This window comes from Camponotus floridanus, unplaced genomic scaffold, assembly GCF_003227725.1.
Source record: "Camponotus floridanus strain SB8 unplaced genomic scaffold, Cflo_v7.5 scaffold12, whole genome shotgun sequence".
Lineage (NCBI taxonomy): Eukaryota > Metazoa > Arthropoda > Insecta > Hymenoptera > Formicidae > Camponotus > Camponotus floridanus.
The window spans coordinates 1,928,309-1,955,992 of NW_020229237.1; the positions used below are offsets into that span (position 1 = coordinate 1,928,309).

The following is a 27,684-nucleotide window of genomic DNA, read 5'->3' on the forward strand; positions in this document are numbered from 1 at the left end:
TCGATCCCAGAAGCTTCCGACCGGATGAGAGAATCAAAGTCGTCCGCATCTCTTTGACGGTGGCTAACGAACGTCAAACTTAAAGGTCCCTGTACAACGATGCTCGAAAGGAAAATTATAATCAAGACGCACTATCGGGAGAAAAGGAAGCGTTAAGGTTCTCGACATGTCAGGCTTGAAACTCGTTACGATATAACATCTCGTGTTAAGATCTCGACCACGGATTTATTCGTTGTTCTCTTTGTCATAATTCTTGTCGTGTAAACTCATCGCGTATTCCTGGTAAGGAAGCTGATCCCTGAAACTCGTTCAGCTCACTGCTATGATTTTAATGGTAACCCAAAGTGAAATAGTCGCAATTTTCATATTTTACGCATTTAACTTATTAACTTTAATTGCATTCAAAACAAATTTCGTACTCTTTTTGCTTTTCTATCTTGGTTTCAATTTTCTTGCTATTATGGGAAAATTAGCGAAATGATTTAACTATAAAACAAATATTATTTTTTGCAGTCGTTTCAAATGTATATATATTTTTAATTTTTATGAATTATATTTAATATTTTATCATTAGAGATTTATTTATTTTTATTTATTTCTAAACATTATTAATTAATTAATTTATTTTTAAACATTATATTTATGGAATAAAACATTTTATATATAACGATATTACGATATAACATTTTATTGTACATTGTGTTAAAAGTATGTAATAAAAGCCATATATATAGCTATCTTTTTGAAAAATATAGCAATCAAAATAGCGGATAAAATAAAGTGAAAAATAAAATTTTCCAAAATATCGTTGCGTTAATGATAAATATTAACACGCGTCAAAAATAATTTGCTTTCTGACCTCAATTTAAAATGCAAACTGCTAAAATTTTCACAGAAACTAATTTTTCTCTTAACGTCGATAGAATTAGTCAAAAAATAAAGATAGAAATAAATGTGAAAAAATATAAGAATATGACGAAAATGTGAGTATTATGGATAGAAGCCAAAGGAGTTAATTATACCTCTCATGTGCTCAATTTTCGCTACATCATCGTTGCTCGTGATACTTTTAAATGCGAGCAATATTTAACGTAGAAAATTCCGCCTCTCTATTTGGACCACTCATAGATTCTTTGTCTTCATTCATCATCGAAGAGTCAAGATAAAATAAAAGAACGAGAAGCACACAGTAAGAGTACTTTTGACAGCTGGAAAAGTTTTCCTTCTAAATAGCCTAGATGTTCCGATTCAAACACTCGATCGAAAGTACGATTGTTTTTCTCGAGCACTATCAATTAATTATGTAGACGCGTTCTCTCGGATCGGATGATCGGAATGATAAATAAGTAGATAATGGGGTTTGAATAATGCAAGAAAAGCATAGATTAAAAAACATAGATAAGTATAGATTAAAGTAGGTGAAAATCATTTTAAATCTCCGCAAAAATTAATTGTTGATTAAATATGATAAAATACTCTCGATTTTTTGTCAAAATAGAGAATTAATACTATCATTCAATTTTTTTCCGAAATAAAACAACATTTAAATTCTTGAGAAAATATGAGTTTTAAATTTGTTTAATTATCTCGATAAGTAGACAACATTTTCTGCACATGTATAAATTATAATGAGGTTTAAATAATACAAGAAAAGCATAGATTAAAAAACAGATAAGCATAGATTAAAGTAGGTGAAAATCCTTTCAAACCTCCGTCAAAATTAATTGTTGATTAAATAAATATGATAAAATACTCTCGATTTTCTGTCAAAATAGAGAATTAATACTATCATTCAATTTTTTCCGAAATAAAACAACATTTAAATTCTTGAGAAAATGTGAATTTTAAATTTGTTTAATTATCTCGATAAGTAGACAACATTTTCTGCACATGTATAAATTATAATGAGGTTTAAATAATACAAGAAAAGCATAGATTAAAAAACAGATCAGCATAAATTAAAGTAGATGAAAATCCTTTCAAACCTCCGTCAAAATTAATTGTTGATTAAATAAATATGATAAAATACTCTCGATTTTCTGTCAAAATAGAGAATTAATACTATCATTCAATTTTTTTCCGAAATAAAACAACATTTAAATTCTTGAGAAAATGTGAATTTTAAATTTGTTTAATTATCTAGATAATTTTCTGCACGTGTATAAATTATAACGACGACAATAAAATAATATATACAGTGCTTTACTTATAAATCTAAAGCAGTTTTATACATTTCAATCTGAATAAATTGAATTCTAAGAGATAAATATTTCTTCGGCATCAATAATAATATGCATTTTTATGAAGTAAAGTGTACTATATTGCTTATATAAATGTTTTCAAACACAATCATATTTATTTAATACTTTTATGTTCGGGGCGACACTGAATATTTTTCAACTATATCACGGAAATGGCTACAAATCTCTTTCACTCGACCATGAAGCGGCCGAATTACCATAAATAGACACCGAAGCAACCCGGCATAGTCATGAATGTAAAAGTAGTCGGTAGTAGAGTCACGTAACTCTGGGCAACAGCATTCTCCCGGTAACGCGAGGAGATACGCTTCAAAGCGGGCACCAAGGTTTCAGAACACCTAGAAGGTGGGGATTAATTACGGCCCTCCCTTAATTTCCATCGCGTCGTGGAAAGGGCGACAGAAGCGCGCGCATCAACGAGGCAAAATTTCGCTGCTCGATTTAGGTCCGTCGATCCTTCAGTGTCCCATTTATCATACCTCAACCTTATGGCTGCAGGGAACTGGGAGGACATATGATGTGAAACGTGGTTACGAAGGGTCAGAAAAAGAAAGAGAAAGAGAGGGGAAGCGGTCTTAACCGTTTACTCCGTTCAATTAAAATGTCTCATATCAAAGTCGCAGTTAATTAAAAATAAACATAATCCAGCAATATAATTATTTAGAAATTCATCAATAAAGTTGCTCGAGCCAAGTTACTAGATTAATACATTATTAATTAATGATAAAATCTCGGATGCTTTTAGAAAATTATCACAGTTAAAAAAGTGCCAAAATATTGATAGAATATGAAAATACTTCGATGGTTTTGATGGAATTTGTAAATTCTACACGCGAATTATGATAAATATTTTGTGAAATTTATATTGGGTTATTTTATACATCACGGTTAGAAAAGTGTCAACATATTAATGAAATGTGAAAATACTTGGATGGTGTTGATGGAATTTTTAAATTTTATACGCGAGCAATTATAAATATTCCGTCAAGTTTATAATTTTTTTAAAGTTTTTATAATCATTAGAGGAGGCGACAAATACAATAAAGATCTTTAAAAGCCCGATATATTCTTCGACGATTATTTAGCTCCATTTAGTTCAATTGTTAAGCTTGGTATGAAGAACGAAAAGTGTTCGCTTCGTTGTGTCCAAGAGGGGCAGCATGGAATGGGAGAGGAAATTTAACGGGGGGATTTAATGGGGCAGCGGGGCTGCCTTCAATGGGAAAATTGTACCGGAAGTCTCCGCGCCGTAGAACGGGCCGCTAAAGCGCACAGAGGTTAAAGGCCCATTAAGTGCAGCGCAATCTCGCCCTGTACTAGACCGGCGCGTTTTACGAGAGGCAGAGCTTTGGAGTGCCGGGAACGTCCGAGTCGCGTTGCATTAATGCGTGTCACGCGTACGCCATCGCGGGCACGCACTATCCGCGGATGCATTTCTATGCTTTTTGCGAAGCGAGACGCGCGACGCTTATTCGCGCATAATTTATGTTAGCAATACTTTGCGAGACGTAAAGTGAAATCATATCGAGTGTGTCGCAAACACACGCGTGTATTTCGATTATTTCTCAAAATATTGTCAGCACATTGTATAATAAATACAATGAATGCATCGCTCTTTAAAATTCCTTTGTGTATGCCACTTTAGACTTTCGTATTTCGAAACTAAGGAATGTGAAAATCTGACACGAGAAATTTTATTCGTATTATACTCTGCTGGTTTTTGCTGGAATTGCAATTTTGTGTTATAGTGGCTTTTTATTGTGACTCATTGTGTGAAAAAGTTATTTAATTTTCGGTATATCTTTTACATATTTATTATAGGAATTGAATTTTTCAAAGAATATATAGTGTATAAATATAATTTTTAATCATGTTTTTTTATTTTTGTGTCATGTTATACACATTGTTCGCTATTTTAATATTCAAATTTTAATTTAATTATGAATTAGTATTATAAATTAATAATATAAATATAAGCAAGATTATATATGAAATATTATAAAGAATACATGAAGAACAGAAAATAATAATAACATGTTAAAAATTATGCATCGCTATAAATATTTCATTTAACGAGTGCATTTAAGGACATTTTATGCATGCGTTAACATTTTTGCATGAAAATTGCAATGTACGGAAATACAATAAATGACACATCTCCGCCTCAGTATCGACGACAGTTTTATATTACATCCTGTCTCGATTGTAAACATACGTGTGATAAAATTTGCAGTAAATATATTTATAAAAATTACAATCAAGTACAATGAATATTCACGAGAAATTTGAAATGCATGACGCGAATTCTCTCGGCAAACCAGGCTCGTCATAATTTAGCAGCATTATATTCTTTATAATGTATATGTGTGCGGAAATGTTAATATACGAGCCGGATTTATTTGTATCACATAGCGCGCAGAAATTAATTTATTAATATCAGGAAACTAGCCGTTTTTTTTATCCGGCTCGCTCGTACTCTTTGTTTTTTTTCCTCCAGCTCTTTTCGGCATTTTAGTAATACGCGAGTTTAATTCACGCTATAACACGCGCCATCCATTTTCAGTTAGATGCGCTTTCGCGCGTCCGCGAATTTATGCGTACGCATTATGCGTAAATGCATTGCATACGATGCGGCGAAATGACCGGCGGTCACAAAGTTCCGACAGGCATGCGAAATGCGCTCGCGCGAGATCTTTAATGAAATGCTTCATAATATCTTTCCTGCCAATCTTCTTACGTTGCAATTGCATACTTTTGCATAATATCCGTCACTCTTTCGCTTTTCTCGCTTAGTACAAAGGAATAGCGCTACGTCCATTTTATTACGCATTAAGCAACATTATGCCGCAATATTTTTGAGGAGAACTTAGAATTTCTACATTTTAAATTTTATTTTTCATTTATATATTTATTTATAGAACGCTCTATATGCATTTATATATATTTTTATTAAAAATAATATATATAAATTATATACATGTATATTATAATAAATTAATTAATTAAATAAAAATATACAGAATTAATAAATAATTAAATTAAAATATAAATAAATATGTATGTATATAATATAATCTCAAAAAACATTTAATTATTTGTAAGAGCGTAAAATTCTTCTATCGCGTTGCAGAAAATTATTTATGGTATCTGTACATATCATTTATAAATCGAAGTGATATTTCTTTTCAATTATGTTAATCGAATTTTTTATTTCATTTTAATTTAAACTCGAACTTTTTCCTCGTTGCCTTAAAATAATCTTTCAAGCTGCAAAGACGAAGTTTCTTCTCATTATTTTCGCATAAGTATAGCTTTCTAAGTAAGTTCTTTTAAAGCCGTTAAGCATGCGTTCCGCAAAAGTGTCTCGCAAAAGTCGTTGTACCATGCGCCGCTATATTTCTGCTGTGCCAAGCCATAATCAACAAGAGGGATTCGTGTACTCGTGCGAGTTTGCGTAACCTAGTTAAGAGACGAATTACGACAGGCCTGTAAAACTCATTTACACCGAATCTTTAATTAAACGCATCACATCACAACATGGTCGATTGTCACGTGGCGCGATTAAAGTACGGGCGTGTATAAAAAATACGATTATTGTTTTTCAAACAAAATGCTGAATATCATTCACAGCTTTAAATATATTTCACATGTCGCGAATCAGCATTCGTCACTATCCACTTCGCGTTGTGAACAAGGAGACCATTTTAGATGTCCCTGAAGTCGAAAGTAGATTCTGTTGCTGTCTGGACATCGACTGAATATGAAATAATTTCAGAATTAAATATTCGCAACAGTCGTGGTGCATACGAAAAAAATTTCGCAACGTGTATCGTTTAGATTCGTCAATTTTTGATAAGCTACAAAAACGCGTAAAGTTTAAATACTAGATAATCTTGAAATATATATTGTCTTATCAAGAATATGAGATAAAAGATGTGTACCTATTATGTATTTTTTTATTCAATCAAGATGCTTATTTAAATGAAGACCTTAACCTTTTACTATTATATAGCATTGAAGCTTAGCGTTGACTCTAAGAGAAAGATTGTTTAAAGAGAGGACACGCGATAACTGAAATAACGCTCGCGCCTACATATATCTTTCGCATTCTTGAATAGTGAAATTTTCTTCTATTTTCAGCCGCATGTCTATAAATAGAATTAATTAAGGCTCGTACATACATTATGCAAAATATTTCTTGTTTTAGTGAGAATTGTTCCGCTTGCACGATGATGAATAAATCTTGTCTAAATCATTAATTATAAAGTGCGCGAAATATTTTTCCTCTTGTCATATATGAGACTCATACATATTCGCGTACATACAATTAAGGTTGCAACAAACAACGACTGGAAATATTATTTTTAAACACGCAACACACAGCGTGTACACAAGCTTTTATTTACGCATAAATTATTTTACTTTTTTATTATTGCGCCCCCATAAAAAAAATATTTATACTTCGCAATAATAAGAGAGGAGTATAGCATTTTATTTGCGAAATGCACATATAAGCAGGTACTGTATTTTAATTACGTTTGTAATTAAGTCCACATGCATATCCCATCCCATCCCGAATGACACGCTCTCGAGTAGCTCGTGAAAATTCTTTATTCGGCATTATCTGCGCGGAGCTTTCCGCTGTCCCTCTATTTCTTATTTAAGCATTCAACTTTAGCCTCTCTTCCGTATGCAATTCTTATCCTAGTTGAGAAGCAAAATATACGCAGAGAGTGTTTTTTAGGAATTATATGCTTACATGCATATGTACGTTTATTTTGCGCGACGCCTCGGTTCACAGTTTTATATCGTACAAATCTAGTTTAAGTGGAGTAATTTTTTTGTATTTTTTATAATTGTATTTATAACTTTATTATATTTTGTTCGTGCGCGGAGGAAAATAGGAGGGATCTTAATTTTTATTTAACGAAAGATATCTCTTCTGTGCGCTTTACATCGTTGACTGTCGAAAATAACCGACAAAAGAAGCTTGCATGAATAATTGAATACGATCATATAGGCTTCGACCTAATTCCATTCGGTTAGAAATCGAAGAAATAGACATTCGTGCGAGAGAAAACGTAATGGGGACCACTCGTACGTGTATCCAGTATAGATTTATCGTGCCTAACTTAAAGGCCAAGCGAGCACGGCCCGATATTCTGCTATTCTGCAGTCGTAGGAATAGGCATACATGCTTAAGGAATAGGCACACATGCGCAGACGTACGATGATAATAATTTAATTATGTCACAAATTGCAGAATTCTAGATCTATCTGAAACATCGCAGACTACAAAGTACATGTATGTTTCATATAAAACTATGTATATACATAGGGACACTTGATCAGATAACTTTACCCTTTAGTCGTTATGACGTCAGTGCCAACCAACCGCAATCTGCTATTCCACAATCACAATAACGCGTTAACTAACGCTACAATTATCTAAACCTTTTGTCCTCTCGCTCATGCGCGAGCCAAGCTGTCATCATCAAGCACGCCCCCGCATAATTCCGTGCATATACGCAGTGCATATTCGCATAAACCAGTTCAACGATGTAACGAATTATATATACAGAGTGCTAAAAGATTAAAATGACGAATTTTAAAATAAGAAAATAAAGAACTTTCACTGAAATATTTTTCGTTAATGATATTTCTCTTTGACGTTTCGTTTTGGTCTTACCATATTCAATCTCTCAATAGAAATCTTCAGTAGGTCTTGACAATTTGAATATAACTGACATGGCTTTTAGTAGCTAATTGGAATGTAATTTTTTAACATCCTGTGCACATGCTGCAACCTCATCTAACAGAACCATAACGATTGTTCAAATTTTTTTGTCCGATTTGTGAACTAGAATATTTTTATGAATGAAATACATTTTATCATCTAGGCTTTTTTTGTTAAATTAAATTTGTGCTTAAATTTTTGTATCGCACCTATTATGTCGTGTATTCTTCGAAAGCTTATTTCAGATCATTAAATGATTATTAGTTTTTCATAAATTAACAGAAATTATTCTGAAATGTATTTTATTATGTGCTACGAATGTGTAGTTTTGAAATCGATACGCTTTCTAATTCAGATATTGATGCAAATTCTCTCTTCCGATCTGTCTTTATGGACAATCCCTGTTTCATTATACAATCGCATATCACGGCTTGACACAGTTTGGCAATTTGGTCTACAATTGATCCGATTTCAGTCAATATCCCTCAAATACTATTACATTTGACGCATAAAATATTACAAAGATAAATTGATCATTTCTTGAATAACATCAAATATGAAGTAGTATCTATCGTACTTATTTAAGTATACAAAATTCGTTTTTGCGCACGTGAGATTCTTTTTCATCTTTTGCTTTATTTGACACACAGAAAATGAATGATATGGAAACTTTACCTCACATAATTTTCCTAGACAATTTAATAATAATTCGATAATAGGTAATTTGTTTCTCTCGATGCAAAAGCCAAAACAGTGTGCATGAGAGAACTTAGAGATTAAATGCGTGCTGTCATTCCGTAATCGTGGCGCGTTAACAGGAGCGTGATAATGATTGTTGCGGTATAGCAACATATCTCGTTATAAGCCGTGGAGTACATATAGTAGGAACGTTTAGTTGGCCGACACGTTGGTTGGCTGAAGCCACTGATCTCGTAGACAATTGCACGTAATTAACACCAGGGCGCCCCGCTTGTTGCGGGGACAACTTACTACGGAGGAGCGTATCAGTGCCCCGCGCCCATTCTGTCTCCCTCATGTACAGATACTATCGCGGAAATTGCTCTTATCGTTTCTCCGTCTGCTAATCCAATTCCCCTGTAGCTCGCGAGCTCTCATTGTCCCACAGCCGATCCCGGCAGCTGGCTTTAGATAAAGCGCGCGATAGACGTCTAACGACAGAGTACGCCCTAAACGTCTGTTTTCGTTTACGCTCGTGCTATGCTCGCAATTTTCCACATCTCTTTTACCGATCCACGATTTTCCAGATCCTTTTTCATCCTAAATTATATGCGGATTCCCGTAGATTCTGCTTTGGATCTTGATCGCGCTAAACTTTATTTTAAGAAAGGAATTCTCTTGAGCTGAATCAGTGAAAATGTCACTGACTAAAGTAACGACAAGGGATTTCGCCGGAGATCAGTAAGCATTTCTAATCTTGAGTGAAAACACTCGCATTTTGTTTTTTCATCTTGTGTTTTATTGATTGTAGCAGTAAGATTTTATTAAAAAATTAGCCAAGTAATTCTTCTCACAATCAGCAAGATTTCACTATTTACGATGTCATATACGATGTCATTACGATGTTATAATTGAAATTACTCATAATATACTGATTTTATTTAAGAGATAAGCAATCAGAAGATATATTTTAGAAGGAGAAAAATTAGATAATAATTAGATGAAGAGACATATGTGAGTGTTTCAATCTTTTATTCATATATCATTAAATAATATTACATACATATATATGTTCGCAAATTTATGTTTTTTATAATCATCTATTTTACTTTACTATTACTTTACTACTTACTATTTTAATTTATTTATTTAATTTATTTAATTAATTTAAAAATATTTGTTTTATTTAATGTTATTTTTTATTTATTGAATTTATTTATTTAATAGACTTCATTATATACATTATTTTTCCATAATTTGCATGTTTTTATCCTAAAAATATTATATAATATCAATGTATTTTTATTGTTGCACAATCTGTTGCAGAATTTATCATTTTCTTTGACCTAAGTATCTTGTGTAGATGCTATCGGGAAAATTGCTCTCACCGTTCCAGCGGCAACTGATTCAATTTTCTGCATACCACTATAAATGAGTGTTGTATAGGCCGCTGTATAATCATACTATGAGTAAATGACTGACATTCGATAAGATTCTAGGTAAAGTCTGTGAAACAGATAATCGAATAAAAAGCAAACGAGTCCGAATGACGTTTAATAGTGAAAGTAGAATCCACGTATACTTTTATAATAGTAAAACGGATATTTCTAACTACTTGCATATATAATTTTTACATATGTAATCTTTCTTATGAACACTAAAAAAATCTATTTTAAATTATTTTAAATTATCGTTTCTCGCGAGCCTCACGATTCAAAAAAACTGTCGCATATATTTAACATACATTTGACAATTTCTTTACGACTATACATAATGTGGAGCGATAGTCGACGTCGTAACATTTTCAGCGTTCGTGTAATTAATTGCGTGAGATGAGAAAAATTATTTTATTAATTGCAATGCAGATGAAGTAAAGACAAAGGGGTCTATATACTCTTGCAATGACAATTGCCTTAAGGCGGTTACAAACGAGCTCGGTAGACTCTAACGCGTACGCATAGATACATCGACATCCATTATTTGCAACGAGACACGTTGTTACATCACGCCCCACAGCATATGTACAGATACTATCGTCTAAATTTCTATTACCGTTTCCCCGGCTATTAATCCGATTCCGCGCTCAGATATCATTCTGTGTTGCCTGGAACTCGTTTAAATCAAGGCCAGGCTTCGAGGCGCCATATAACTGACACCGTGCTGATTTATTTGCGAAATTGTCGCGAAATGCTGTACGCGAGATTATGATAATGCAACGATATCTCTCGATACGATCCGAAAGAATAATCGTCGGATATTACGATGCAAATTAGGGGACGTTACTGTCAGTTGGCGTCGCTAGTGGATTAGGCCTATGTATATCGCATCAACCCTCACATTGAGGGCTGTATATCGTTATCAGTTGCCCTCCCGCGTGGCGTATTAACGTACTCTCCATGCCCTTCCTCGTGTACAGATAGATATCGCGGAAATTGCTCTTACCGTTTCTCCGGCTGTTAATTCAATTTCCATGCAACGTCGTGAGCTTCCTTAGATTCCTTAGGTCCCCTCCGTGCCATTTGTAAGTGCGGTGCGGCCCTGCAACCAGGGCTAGACGACTGATTCCAGATAAGAAGTTGGTGACCGACTTAAAATAGGAGAATACGAGCTCCGGTTCGTCTTTAGACTATCGCCTCGTAAAAATCACAGACGTCACACGAGAGAGTATTTATTGTAAACGAATCGATCTTGTTCTGTAAATGACATCTGAATTGCAAATTATTTACAAGAAATTTCATTCAGTTTCTTCAGGCTTCACAAACAGCGTAAATTCAAAGAGAAAATAAAAAGTTATGTGAAAGATAATATTTCACACTTGTTTTAATGTAAAATAAATATTATTAAAATTTTTTTAGAACTACTCGATTATTTTATTAATTCATCGTTGCAATTTCAAAGTTAGGAAGCGTGTGAATTAACTTATGATTACTTTAATAACGATTTATTTAATTTTGATAATTGATAACTTTTTTAATTTATCTATTTCTATTATTGTGGCATTTAAAAGAAAATATTGAAAGCAGTCATAATCGGCATATTTCGCAGAATTGAATGCGAACGCTTGCTGAAATCGCTCATGCCTATCAATAAAATATTTCGCACCTCAGAAATGCATCTCGGTCTTCAAGGAACACCTTTGTCGCCCGAACCAAATATTCTTGCGTACTCTCGTATGAAATATCGTTATGTCAAGATATATATTCTTGTAAAATATATTCTACGCAAATCCTTTTTCAAACGAATATTCTTTTATCGTGTGACATGAAAATTTATTTTGCATTTTTCCATGTTTTTTTTGTATTTCTGCTTAATTCAACGAATTTACTTGCATCATTATCGGTAAGATGCAGCAAAAATGCAACATTGTGTGCAATTTATAAACTTAATAACTCTTGTATCCCGAGATGACAGAACTTTATACATAAAATTACCTGCTCTTCCTCTTCCTCTTGTAATGTACTAAAACTTTCACATACAATAAGCGCCAATCATAGCGGATCAATATTATGCGGAAACCTTTCAGTATGGAACATTATCGTCCGTAGAACAAAATCTTGTCTCGATGGATATTCGAGGGGGATCGTCCTTCTTAAGTTTACCCACATAATAGCGTTTCTCCGCAGGGTATCTAATTTCCGTCGTCATGCAAGATGCTGTTCTTCTTTACTTTATGTATGTAGTCTTTACATTAAAGAGCTCGCACACGAACATTTTCTCCTTCATTCATTTAATCGTGATATGTTACTTACAAAATATGTACATGAACTTGTGCTGTGATTTTGATATTTAAATTTATTGCAGTATATTTAATCCTATTTAATTGAAAACTGCATGCGACAAATATTTTGAGCAAGATTTATTTTATTTTAAGGTAATCGAGTTTGTGCTATCGAAATTGTGCCTACTTTTATATTATTTAGAAATGTATAACGTAAGAGAAGTTTCTAATTATTAAAGGTACATAATTTTTTAATAAAAGTCCGAATAAATATAATAAAACATCTGTGGAAATCTCTGTAAGATTATTAATCTTTAGAATTATTTATTTTTGTGATGCGATTTGTAAGTTGGTTCCATATAAATATCTTTTCTTGTCGCGATGTTTCAGCAAACATCGACGCATTTTTAAATCGCGTAGGCTACCCGCATCGCTTAAGAGACACGTGTCTCGCATATTTCTGACACACATGTGTTAGCCCGGTTACTAATTCCATCTTCAAACTCTCTGGAAATAATGTTTGTCCGTACAAGATCCTTTAAGATTTGTCATATGCATGTCAAATGTTCACGATAGTCACGTGCGTTTAAAGTGCACTCAAATCCCATCTGTCTCACTCGCGCATATAGTTTTGCCGTTTCAACAATCGAAATACATTAGAAACTCCTCGTTTGGCAAAACAAAAGATTCTCTAGACTTTTAAGAACTAAAAGAAATTAGATATTTTATATACCTTGCAAACAAAGTGATTTCTTCTTTTCTATTAGAAATCACGAAATTATTAATAAATGCACACTTCCTATCTAAGGAAGTGTAATTGAAAAATCGCGATGATACGTCGGTTACAACTCATGTCCTTTAAGTAAAGGCGATAACTAACACGGCTCCAGGATTGCAGCTAAAGCCGAGGTTAAGGTCTAGGGTACTATAAGGTCTATGTGCGCGAACTCGAGACTTATAATAGATGGATATGGCGTATTGCCAACGGCAAGGCGCCACAATATTGCCGCTTAGTCACTTCAAACCAGACTCCTCTTTGTCCGCTGCTCTGGCGCGCGATGAAACCGCACCTCTCTGAACGATGCGATGCGATAAATAACAGAAAGCATCGCGAAAAATCTGAATATTTACGAGATAATTCGGTAGACCATCGTGTGTGCGAAAGATGTGTAAGAAGACGTGTGAGTTATTTTGTGGCTTGACCCTTCGCTAACTTCTAGCTCGGTCTCCGCCTATTTCGTGCAATTTTCATCCCAAGTACGGCAGGAGAGATAATGTAACGTTCACTTAATATAATTTTTTATTATGAGGATTTTTAATACGGTTTAATACAATTTTTATAATACAATGTTTCGATAAAGTAAACAATCTTTCGTGGAACAGATAAAAAGAACTTTTTTCTCTGACACATCTTTTATCATCATCATTTTATTATAGGAACTTATGGATTATTTCTATCTGTTCTATACATGCCTACAAGGATTGCCCACCTTTATCGAAACACTCTGTATATCTCTATAAAATAATTATTATGCTGTTTTATTTAACACAAGTACACAATTCGTGCATCATTTGGCATGTTAAATAAAATACATAATCAAGCCGCATCTAGATTAATTAATTCTGAATCTATGATAAGTTGTAGCTGTTTGTTTGTGAATTGTCATCTTATGTAAATTAAAAAAATGAAAATAATTTTCGTAATCTATCAATATTAATATAAGGCAATCCATCATCAATCGGTTCTTTTTATCCAGAATGTAATATTTTTTTCCTTTTTGAAAATGCTGAACTTAAAATTATTTATTATATTAGCGAATGATATAAATCGCAATAAATTTTGTACTGGATGAATTTATCGACGATGGTTGTGCAAAATTTTGCTATATATGTTATATTTTTATGCGATTATCTACGTTGTTTTAATCTTTATGATAGACTGGACAAGCACGGAAAGTTACATGTTAAGCTGTGATATAATCAACATGTAAGCTGCTTACCAAGATTCACGGTATACGATGTTCCAATATCACAACAGCTAAGTCTCTTAGTCTTACAGCATAGTCTGTAACTATCTTAGTCTAAGGAAACTTTGATATAAGTCTTATATATTATTGTCAGTCCTTCCTTTTCAAATAACGCTCATGTTTGATTTTAAGCAATGTTATATCAAAAATAAGAAAGGTATAATATAGAGATATTAATTTAAATGGAAGTAACAGAAATATATATAATTTGGTTTGGTAACATTTTCAAACATCTATTTTAAGTTTTATAAAATAATTTGTGAAAATCAATATATTGACATTTTCTAAAATTTTTTTCCTCAATTTGTCACAATATTTTACAAATGAATTAATCAATATTTAATAAAAATGCATAAATTATTTTTCATCTATTATTTTTTTATCAATATATTTTTTGTATTTAATTATGTTAAAAATATTGATGCTAATTTTTACCAATTCATGATATTTTATTTAACATGCTATAATCAAGCTGCATATAGATAGATCTAATTAATCCTGAATCTATGACAAGTTGGCTGCTTTGTAATTCTATAATATAATTAAAAAACGAAACTCGAATTAAAATTGAACTAGGATTAGCAATGCTTGATATCAACTAATCATAAAAACATGAAGATATTTAATAAACTATGTGTGTACTTGTCACATACAAGTTAATATTGAAATTGTTTACTATTTAATTTAACACAATTATCATACTATCAAATGGATATATAGGATATAATTGATTAGAAAAAAAGGAAGAAAGAGAGGAAAAAAAAACGAGAGGGAAAGAGAGAGATTTTGCGAGAGATCTTACAAGTCAAACAGCTAATTGCCAAATGGTGCACGAATTGTGCATACAATCAGGCGAATATCGGACGGCGCCAGACAATTAACTTAGTAAATTCCACGAATTCTCTTTGCCAGGACACAAGGAGTCGCGAGGAGAGACAGAGAGCAGGAGCAACGCTGGAACAGTCGAGTTAACTTTAATTGCCCGGTTGACTATATAATAAATGACATTGCAGACATCATGGCGAGAAATTATTTCGGCCTCGGCCTTTTTGTCCCGAAGATTTCACGCGCGAGGATCTCACACTATCGACGAACCCATTGATTATTTGACGTCCAGGTGCACGATCCCCGTCACTCGCGTTCACGTCACTTCAGTGAAAGTCGAGAAAATGTCGAGGAACTCTTTCGACGCGATTTATTGCGAAAATCAAGTGGAGAGATCCTTTAATGAGAGACACACGGAAAGTAACACTTAAATGAAGTTGCTCGTTGCCATGTTTCAAGAAAAGCAACTTATTTACGAGAGCAAAAGTTTCGAGGGTAACGAATTTTTTCTCCGGTCCTGAATAAAACAGTTATATTATTTATACCGAAAGAGGCAATACAAGGAAAAATTCATGTTATCTTGCACATGTTCAGGTTCAAAATTAAACTAACTTTTCGTGCAGAATTTTACCACAATTTTTATGCCTTACGTTGTTTTATATTGCTCAATTTTACCTTTACAAAATTGTTACAATTTTACTTGGGAAGCGATTTTGTTTTGCTGAAAAATATATGGTGAAGTCAATCAGAATCAAGGAATTAATTTCGTGACTTTTACTAGAAAGTGTCTAGAATTAAACTTTCGAGTGCTCTGATTTTTAAAAAAATGTCTGCTCTTCTTATTTTTTATATTTTTCTTATCTGTTGTAATTTTATTTACTACAAAACGAAACTATGTCATTTACTAGCGTGTTAGTGCTTCTTGTAGTACTTTATCCAAGGGAATTATTGTGGCTGATTAAAAAAAACTCATCACACATAAAGATTGAATCTTTCCTGCGCTTTTACGACACATAAATGCTCTTCAATTATCTTTGTTATTTAAGAATTGAACATAATGAAATACATCGAATAGTTTCTCCAGAAAAATACTTTTTTATCAATAGCTTAATTAAAAACATTATTATATAGATAAAAGAATCGAGTATAAATACCAATTCAACGATTTTAAGATTCCAAAAATGTTTTTGAATTTTACATTTATGTATTCATACAAAGAAAAATTAAGCATTCTATATGTGATTGAAATTTGAATTATTATACGACTTGAGTTGTTTAGAAATTAATTTAATTACTTAAAATATTATCTCCTTTTCTGTAAATAATTAATAGAATTTTAAAATTCTATTTATCAAATCTCACATATAAAGATATTTGATGCAATAAAAAATGATATGTATATAATTATAAAATTTCTCAGCATCATTATTTTTTCATTTTGCTTTTGCTAAAATTTACTCTTTTCATATCCCATATTCGAGACACGATATTTAATGCGTGCTGATTTAGACGTATCAAGTGCTTTACACTGACCTTGCGCGAACATGCATGCAGAGAGATCTCATTGTATAATCAAATTACTATCTTAATCTCGTACTTTTTACGTAATCGGAATGCCAAATGCGTGCGTGCGTGCGTGCAAGCATTCATACATGCGTGCGCGCGTTAAAATAAATCTCATCAACAAGAATCTCGCTCATTATACTAATTTTTTCACACAATTTCGTACAGACGCACGGGAGAGCAATACGAGAACGTTGCGAAGTGCATTTTAGCGTTCCAAATATAATTACATTTTCATTGAACACAATAATTCTCCATTAGCATTTGCGACGAATAATATTGGAGATTCTTTATGTCGGACACAATTCGCATCATGGGTTATGCAGTATTTATAATATATATTTATATAATGATCTAAATGCGTAAATTATACATTTTAGCTCAGGGTAATTATATAACAGCTATTTCTCACATAATATGTTAAGTTATTATACGTGTGTGCTAAATCTTCTTATATGAAAATGACACACAAAATTTTTACATATATTACTCATTTAGAAATTAATATTGACATACTTGTTAGGAGCTAATATTTTTTATATATTTAATATTTTTAACAGCGCAAAACACAATATTGCAAGATGTTAGGAGCTTTATTTTGAAGCGATTTAGCTTGAATTTTCGCCTTTCAGAATTGCACGATTTTATCATCGGTATAATTTTTCACATTTATAATATTTTTCTTTCTAAATTATTAAGCACAAAGACACGATTCAGCTTTTTCTGGACGCGGCATTTTTATCGGTCCGATCATCGTCATTCCACTTTCCTTTCTGTCACAGATGCCAGAGTAAGACTCCGACTTCTCTCTCCTCTCTCTCTCTTGCATTCGCGCTCCGCTTTTACGCGTCCGCCTTTTTCTTTATCCCGCTCTCGGAACAAGGGATGCTTAAAGCACTTCCATAGGGAGACGACTAATTAGAGCGATTTAGCGTTCGTCGACGGCTTTTATTTGGAATGCAAATGCCATCCTCCGTGAGACGGTCCTCCGTTTTTCCGCTCTTTCTGCTCTCCCGTGTCATATATCGCCGACTGATAAATGTCCGGAGAATTTTATCGCGACGCCAGTTACCGCGCCTTGTCTGAGAATGAAAATTGAAAAGATCGGAAGAGCGAGCCATTTGTACTTAGCAATTGTCCCGTACCTTTCTGCGTTTGTACGCTCTTTCGTAAAGTGCCAGGAGAAAAAACGAGATATTATTTCGAGACAAAGAAATTATATATTATATTCTTTTTATTTCGATTTAGATTCTTTCTCATTTCTTTATGACAGCCATTTTTTAAAATAAAATTAAAGGGAAGTCATTTTTGGATAGCAATAAATATTTAACAATTCTTCTTTCTCTATACAAGAATTTCTTTCGTTCTCATATTGATTAATTTGAAGTAGATTTTAACGAAAATATAATTAAACTCCATTTAATTTTTACTTATTAATTATTTTATAATGAAAATATAATTAGAGATATCTATTTTTATAATTAAATATTTTAGTAATTAAATTTTATATTTGTTAATTTTAATATAAAGTAACGTTTATTTAAAATTAAATACAGAATCTCTCAACTTTTATAACTGGGTAAAAAATCGGTTATCATTTAAAATACGATTGAATATATTTTTATTGTTTGAATTTATATCATATGAAACATTTCATCAAAGCTATCTCTGTTATAATTTCAATATTCATCTCTTTTCATCTGTTTTCAATTCAGAAAAACACGTATAAAAAGAAAATTTATTCTTTAAATATTTTGCTATCTAATTAAATTATATTTTAATTAGAAGCGAAGTTGGATTTCGTTTCATTGGTAAATGCACATCAGTTATAAATCGAAAGACAAAATTAAAACGATCATAATTTGATTATGCTTCATCTAATTATAACGGCGAGTTCTCCTGAAGTATACACGTAAATGCTAATACGATAAGTATAACTTGAACGATCGTAAAATTTTATGCATGTAGTTTACTTCCGACTTTTCTATCTGCTCGCAAATAGCCGCCCACGTAAAACTTTTTCTCTTACACTGGGAATACCACTTTTGGCCGTAATTACGGCAACAAGAACAACCCAGACGTTTCATGCACCTGCACACTGTACATTGCATCGGGTACTATTGCTCTGAATGAATAATTCGAATTTACATCGCGTAAAAGTGAATATCTTAATTAACGTTGCTGCGTTCGTTATTTTATTCCATTGAGTATAACTCCATTGAATATTATCAGTTGCAAACGAGTTACTATTGATGCGATAGCAAAAATTCAAACATTAGGTGGAAAATGTCTGTTAATTAAAAATGTCACATACATTGCTATTTACATATTTAGAAATATCTATTTCTTTAAATATATATTATACTTCTTAATTATCTGTATTAAATACATATTCTTATTTATATGCTTTTCTTTTCTCGTATATTTTTGCTAGAAATATTTTCTGGCTTCATTATGTTTGGCGAATCAGTATCGTTTGTTATCCTTTCACGGAAGACTTTTTTATTTTTCACTTTAGTAAACGGTAATCTCTTTGATTCATTATGTGCCGCGTCTTGTGATTTAACGAAATTGAAGATATGATTAAAATTTTCATGGATATATAAAGATTTGTAAACAAAAAATTTTTTTATCGAAAATAAAATATTTTTGCAAATAATGAAATGTACGTTTTACATGTGTATCAATTTATAAATATGTATATAACACACACTGCACTTTTTTAACATAAAATATAAAGATATTCTGAATAACATTATTTTTTAATTAAGAGAGACACGATGTAATAAAAAATATATTAAAATAAATAAAGCACGTAATTATATAAAACATACAAGTTTATACAGCAATGAAAGCAATGTTATTAAATTACACAACTATAAAATAATGAAATTCTTCAAATTTAATACGTTTAATTATAAAATACATACTAGCTTCATGACTTTAGGTTTATGATTTTTGATATGAAAATTCTCCTTTTAAATAATGAATTAATTTATCAAACAATATTAGATTATCTTGATTATATATTTTCAGATTTAAGTAATAAATATTCTAATTTAATGTTTCCTTTTTTAATTTCAGAAAATATGTGTCTTCCAAAAGTCTCTCGAGGATCTCTCCTCGCGGATGGCCGCGGCCGAGGCGATCCAGAGCGGCTGGCAAAATCCAAATGACGCCAACGAGGCAACGGAATTGCTCGAGCAGTTGCAGAAATTTGGCGAACGACTGGTACCTATTCAGAGGAACATCGAGGATGCGAACGATCAGGCGAGCGTCTTCGCGTCAAGCAGCGTCATCGTTTCTCACGCTTTACTGGCGAAACTCGAAGATCTGAACACCAGGTATGGCTTTGAAAACCGCAAAAATTTATTTCGCGGTTTGTAGCAGAAGTTCTAAACAGAGCTCGCATATCGTTCATTATTTAGCTGCTTTTTACAACATGTACACTATGTTTCGAAGCTGTAAAATTAGATTTCAATGATAAATTTTGTATTTTTCAATGATAAATTTTTCAAGTAATTTGTGAAATTGATTTTTTAAATCATGTTTTTATAACACATGAATGCTGTAGAGATATTTGAAATTTTCTTTTTACAGCCATCCAAGGATTTCACTTTTTTTCTCACCGATATTATTTTCACCGATATTGAAATTAGACATTATGTATGGAATTTATTTTTACGCCGATTCTTGTTTTGAATTCAATATGAATTTACGATATTAACTTTTTTTCGTTGTGTTTTCGCAGGTGGAAGGTGCTGCAAGTCGCGGTTGACGAACGTTACAAGTTGCTAAGCGGATTCGGGAAGGATGGCAGCACTCCGGGTAGTCAGGCTTTCCTCGCGAGTAGCGTAGAACCACCATGGGAGAGAGCCCTCACACCCGCCAAAGTGCCTTACTATATCAAGTAATCGATCTTCCTTGCATCTTGTACATTCGCTTTGAGTTTCCCAAACTGCGCGACACGGTTATTTCCATCACGATCAAAAGCTTTTGCTCCTTATAACGCGACCGGCTCTTGTATTTTCTAAGAAACATATTTCAAGTTACTTAAATATCTAACTATTAATATTTATAATTTACATATCTCATAATTTTTTAATTCAGTTTCAATAAAGAGACATAATAATTGTGTCATAAAATTTTTTTAATATAGAAAATTATTGAAGCTCGCTCAATTTATGTATTTATTCGTGCATATAATTAAACCTAGATATCGAATGAAATTTATTTATTACAGCCATCAATTGGAAACTACGCATTGGGATCATCCGAAAATGATAGAGCTGATGTCTTCTCTCGCGGACCTAAACGAAGTTCGCTTTTCCGCATACCGAACCGCCATGAAGCTGCGTACCGTTCAGAAGCGACTGTGCCGTGAGTATTTTCACATTCTTAGCGATCAATCATTCCTTTATTGCTGTCTGGTTAGCACCATGTGTTCATTAACTATCGTAATTTTCTCGATCAATCACATTCTGTACACGTCTGTAGTGGCGTACCGTTAGAATGACATTAGATATTATTCCTCTTGACATATTCAACGCATGTTTAGCAAGCTAACCGATATCATAAAAATGAAAATTTATATGAAATAGATAAATATTTTATATTTTTTTATCGTTTCAGTGGACATGTTGAGCCTTTCCACCGCGTTGGAACAGTTTGATTCACACGGGCTTCGGGCACAGAATGATAAACTGATTGACATCCCCGATATGGTAACAGTACTAACATCGCTGTACGAAGTAATCGCAGCAGACAATCCAGCGCAGGTGTCCGTACCGCTATGCATTGATTTGGCCATCAATTGGCTGCTCAATGTATATGATAGGTACGTTGTATGAAGAATATGTTTCATAAATAATATTAATATTGAAAAATTAATTTTATAAATTAGTATTAAATTATCGAAATATACCAATTCTTACTACTCATATTTTTATATCTTGTTTATATGTATATATTTTTTTAATCTATTTTAGTTTTCCTTTTCTTTTTTTCTCTTTTTCTCTCTCTTTTAAGGCATATTAGCGATATTCTAGATTAATCTTTTTAAAATATAGTAATCATGAAATTTTGTGTTTAATTTTTAGCCAACGTACTGGTCAGATTCGAGTACTTTCATTCAAAGTCGGTCTGGTTTTATTGTGCAAGGGACATTTGGAGGAAAAGTATAGATGTAAGTAAAATATATTAAAATTCTCCCTAATAATACTTTATAATTTAATATGTCTCTAAAAATGCTTTTATATTATTTTCAGATCTATTCCGCTTGATCGCGGATCCTAATAGATTGGTAGATCAACGAAAGCTGGGACTTTTGTTGCATGACTGTATACAGGTACCAAGACAATTAGGTGAAGTCGCGGCATTTGGAGGTTCGAACATCGAACCCAGTGTTCGTAGCTGCTTCGAGAAGGCAGGAAAGGATAAGAACGAGATAGAAGCCGTGCACTTTTTAAGCTGGCTGCAGCAAGAACCGCAAAGCATGGTCTGGTTACCAGTGCTACATAGACTATCCGCGGCAGAAACAGCCAAACATCAAGCTAAATGCAATATATGCAAGGAGTATCCTATCATAGGATTCAGGTAAGATTCGTTTTTATCGGAAAGAGTCGATAATATCTAAAATTATAGGAACATATTGACATAAAAAATATTCGAATTTTTCAGATACCGTTGCTTGAAATGCTTCAACTTCGACATGTGTCAGAATTGTTTCTTCTCAGGACGTAAAGCAAAAAATCATAAGCTAACACATCCGATGCAAGAATATTGCACTGCGGTAAGACGTCTATCTTCATATAATTTAAATATTATCAAAAGAAATGATTCATATATATTGAACGACATGTTTGTCACTTTATAGACGACGTCTGGTGAAGATGTCCGCGATTTTACGCGCGCGTTGCGTAACAAATTCAAATCCAAACGATACTTCAAGAAACATCCTAGAGTTGGTTATCTGCCTGTGCAAACTGTCTTAGAAGGGGACGCGCTGGAAAGCCCGGCACCTTCACCTCAGCACAGCTCTCTCAGTCAAGACATGCATTCCCGTCTGGAGATGTATGCCTCTCGACTCGCCGAAGTTGAACTATCGCGCACAAGAAGTAATTCCACACCGGACAGTGATGACGAGCATCAATTAATAGCGCACTACTGTCAGAGTCTAAATGGCGGCGATAACATTAACGTACCAAGAAGTCCGGTTCAAGTCATGGCCGCGATTGATGCCGAGCAAAGGGAAGAGCTTGAGGCTATGATACGGGAATTGGAAGAGGAGAACGCGACGCTGCAAGCGGAATACGAAAGATTGCGCTCGAAGCAAACCCCCGGTTCGACGCCAGAAGATGGTCATAGTACTAGGCAACCCGATTGCGATATGATTGCGGAAGCCAAGCTGCTGAGGCAGCACAAAGGTAGATTAGAAGCACGCATGCAATTACTCGAGGACCATAATCGCCAATTGGAGGCGCAGCTACAGAGACTTAGACAGCTTCTAGATGAGGTATATCACAAAACTGTTACATTTTAAATATCTTATTTTTTCCAATATTAATTTTTCTAATTATTTCAAAATGAAATAAAAAATATTAGAAAATATAGATCAATCTTTTCTAAATTTGTTTAGCCAAACGCTTCTTCACCATCGAAGACTGGAACTTTACAAACTCGAAGTGTAACAGCATCACAATTGGCGACTGATTCTCCGGCAAAAATGAATGGCCATTATCATGATTCTCCAGGTACAATACATTTCATTTCTATTACAGCTCAAATTTTAATTATTTTTGGCAAATAAACGACTGATAATATTTGTGGGATGATATATCAAAGTTTTTAATTGGGGATCGCTATTAATGCATTCAATCAATCAGATTATCATACATATTTATTATAACTAATGTGGAACAATCGAATATTAACGTCTTTCTATAGGCATTGTACTAACTACATATATAATACAATAGAGATTCATTGATTTCAATCAGATAAATACACCTATGAAATACATATAATGGAATGAATACGAATAGCAAATCTTTTTTATAGTTTCCTAAAACAAATTGTTTTCTAATATGTCCTAGTCTTTTATAATATCAATAAATAAAATTTAATAAATTAATAAAATCGTTAAGAAAATTACATCATTAATTAATATTATATGATATTAATATTATTATATAATTACAAAATTAATTGAAAATGCAACATTAGAATATTGTAACTTTTTTAGCATTATTTGTATGAATTATAAAACGAATCCCTATTGTATGCCCTGTGTTATATTATATATTTAATCATATACTAAAAGTTAGATAAGCTTATTGCTATTGGGTATATAAACATAGGTGGTGGAAATTCAAACGAAGGCAGAGTCAGCAGTTTAGAGAGGCCACCACCGCCACCACATTCTCATAGTGTTGCTCATAACGTGGGCAATTTATTGCACATGGCAGGTTCGTTCAGTTATATGAATTTGTGATTGTATGTCAATCATGTAGTATAACCATCTATTATGTTCAGTCTTTATAATGCATGTTACTTGTGCTTGATATAAACTTAAATAATGTTGCTTTCCTGTTTTCACGCTACAGAATGGATGTAAGGTGAGATCACTATGCTTCTCCCTTATAAGGGCTTAAAAAAATTTGCTTGGATATATTAATATTAGATACGCAAAATAAAACTGCTATTCACAATTATCGGTAATTGTGCAATGAGCACAATCTTATACATTAATTAAATTAATAGCATAGATCTCTAATATTAATCATGTATTTTATATACTTGTGCTTGATTTCTTCTTTTCTTTCTTTCTTTTCATGCTTTTCCCTTAGTTTCTAATCTTTGAATATGTGCACGCGTTGATTGTCTAAATTGTGAGTTTAGCAGCATATTCCCTGGATCTTAGAAACGGTAATGAAAAGACAAGCGAATGATAAAAAGCCTTCTCTTTTTATTTTAGGTGACTTAGGAAAAGCTGTAGGCGAATTGGTAACAGTCATGACGGAGGACACATCGAAGACGAATGGACAACGAGCACCACCGGCATTCAAATAACCGTTCCATCAACGAATGCTGATATTAGATGACACTAAAATTCGGTTAAATCGACACGCTATCCATTTGATATTCACGATTGTAAACGTTTAATCGTAATCATTGACCAATAACACACAAGTCTGGCTCTAATACGCATATCAGAGACAAGTACATGGTATATCTGCCACGCAATGCAGGGTCAGGGGACTCGTCTCGTGGTGTGGTGGTTTTGGGTATTTTATAAGTTTTGATATACGTCATTGTATAGCTGAATTATATCAATAAGACGATTATGATTTGGCTTTCGGCGCTGTCCCCTGAGAGTAACTTTATTACATATTGACATGTCATATCATAAAACTAATTGTAATGAGAAATCAATTGTTATGCTTGCTAGCTAAACTATACAAACACAATTAAGAGAATATAATGAGAATAAAAAAAGAGAGACACATGTGGAAGAAAATATCATTAATGCATGCAAAAGCAATGTATCAAATCACATAATCTATTATAGATCGTAGTTTATATTTACATACCCATTCTGTTCACTGCCACGGGCTCTTCCTCGACGTAACTTACACAATGTACATGTTGCGATTCTAGACGACACATAATGGGAAATAGACAGAATTCATATATCTGACCTCCTGTATTTGACGCTCTTGAATTTTACATATATAATCACACAAAAGAGAATCTTTTATAATAAAACAGAGAGCGATATGCATTACGATTTTCAAGTTTATTTTTTATCCAGTTACATGATTTTTCATACTTTTTAAATAAATTTAAACGGCAATGTCTATTATTTAAACCTGCCGAATGTTATTATATATCTAAGAAAATATATTGATAAGTACCTAACTAATAAACTGTAGGCTGTATTCTCTAATATGTAATAAAGTTGTCTAGAAAATACTTCATCGCGATATTATTGAAATATGAGCTTTTTTTTACCGTGGTTCTGTTACTAAAGTTTACAATCTGCTTCTTGGTGGATAATTTTTATATTTTGAATGAACTAAACGTTTTTTATGCATATCACATAGATGCCATATGTTAATAATATTATTATATTACTATTATATTACGAGCGGACGCTGTTTGCGAAATGTAAAATACATATCTTTGAAAAAAATATCATATTTTACCAATTCGATAAACCTTGCGAATAAATGTCAGATAATAATGAATATATTGTTATTTGCCGTCGTTAAGTCACAAAAAGATTGATTTTACTTTATAGAGTGTAAAATGATCGAATATGTTTTTTCAAGCTCCGTCTGTAGTCTGTTGACAAATTGTTGGTTTTGCGATTTCATACATTAATATAACACATTAAAAAATTTTAGAGAGAATTAGTCATATAAAAATGAAGTTATATACTGCGTACATCAAACAGGTAACTACGTTACTTGTAATATATTGTAATATGACTGAAATGATATGGGACAAAATGCTTAAATAAAAATAATAATGGATATAAAAAATCTCATATACTTTTTTTCTATACATTGCACTGAGATATATTTATAATATTTAAAATATAAATTCTCTAATGAAAACAATAAAAGGTAAGTCTATAGAGATTACAAGTCTCTAAGATTACAAATTATTCATTAGATTTGGTTCTTATAAAATTTACATGTGTATTTCTTTGTATTTATATTGACTAATTAATTGTTTAAAAATATGTATTCAACACATCACACTTGCATGATGTAAGCAAACTTAGAAAGCTATATTTTAATTAGTAATATTTTGTTTGACCCTAATTATGAAGTAGTTAATATTAATTATATTTTACATTTTGAATTCCATTAAAAAGAAATTCCTAAAAAAACCTTTCGACAAAAGATAAAAAAATATATTTAGAATATATGCGGTTCTTAATAACTATTCTAAACGAATCTAAACGACAAATCCAATTTATAATGGACAGTGTATACAATAACATTTCTGACATTCATCTATGCGGTTTGAAAAAAGAATTTGTCAAAAATTTTTCTGAGAAATGTATAATGTCTATAGAATTTATCTACTATTGCAACATATAAAATTTTATAAAATATATATTAAATAAATATTATATGTAACTCTCATTATTTAGCAAATAATTTACTTGTTATAAAGTAACACAAGTTTGAGATAGAATACATTTCAACACGTACATTTTAATTCAAATACTATCAAGTTTTCAGTTACCTAAAGATTGTTTTATGTAAATTTGCATAAACAACTTTCCTTTTTCTGCGTCGCTGGATAAATTATTAGATATTAACTAAAATTTCAAGTCATTTTTAAATGAAAGTGTGAAAAAAATTATAGTCATTTTATAATAGGTATCGTCGGTCTGCAGCTGCTTATAATTTATTTTAGTCACGTCCTGTATGGTACAAAGAAATCAAGTTTAAAATGTTACCATCTGTGTCTTGGGCAGCCTTAGCACGTGCCTTCTTTTCTTAAAATAAGAGATACATGGCGCCAATATACATATTTAAAAGACTAAATATATCGTCAGATATATTAAAGAAATAGCAGATGTTGATTTTTATATTTAGAAAATTCGAAAAAAATAAAAATATTTAGAAACATTCAAAAACATTATTAATATTTTGTTTATGCCATCTCATAAAACAATTTTAGTATTGAATAATAAAAGGTAAATTAAAGAAATAATTAAATATCTGTATATAAGATTGAAAGTTTATTTCGATACAAAAAGATTACGTGAATACGCATCGATAAAAAGTGAATTCTCGGTCAGAACAACTCTACGGCACAAGGACGTTGCCTGAACTGGCATTCATTTGATCCGGT

At 32.3% G+C, this 27,684-nt stretch overlaps 1 protein-coding gene across 9 annotated transcripts in view; it reads left to right on the forward strand.

Moving 5' to 3' along the window:
• The window catches only part of LOC105258998 (dystrophin, isoforms A/C/F/G/H), a 426,695-nt gene extending 400,518 nt beyond the window's left edge, over window positions 1–26,177 (forward strand). For 7 of the 9 annotated variants that reach the window (XM_011270641.3, XM_025415317.1, XM_011270643.3 and 4 more), the window contains 11 exons: window positions 19,894–20,153; window positions 20,561–20,719; window positions 21,053–21,189; window positions 21,442–21,646; window positions 21,909–21,994; window positions 22,077–22,404; window positions 22,489–22,600; window positions 22,685–23,323; window positions 23,447–23,561; window positions 24,168–24,275; window positions 24,785–26,177. In XM_011270641.3, coding sequence (XP_011268943.1) covers window positions 19,894–20,153; window positions 20,561–20,719; window positions 21,053–21,189; window positions 21,442–21,646; window positions 21,909–21,994; window positions 22,077–22,404; window positions 22,489–22,600; window positions 22,685–23,323; window positions 23,447–23,561; window positions 24,168–24,275; window positions 24,785–24,879 — 2,244 coding nt within the window. In that variant the 3' untranslated portion in view covers window positions 24,880–26,177. Of the gene's footprint in view, window positions 1–19,893; window positions 20,154–20,560; window positions 20,720–21,052; window positions 21,190–21,441; window positions 21,647–21,908; window positions 21,995–22,076; window positions 22,405–22,488; window positions 22,601–22,684; window positions 23,324–23,446; window positions 23,562–24,167; window positions 24,276–24,413; window positions 24,426–24,784 lie in introns of all 9 variants that reach the window. The other 2 variants (XM_011270646.3, XM_011270647.3) reach the window with 2 other exon arrangements.
• Window positions 26,178–27,684: the final 1,507 nt, after the last annotated feature.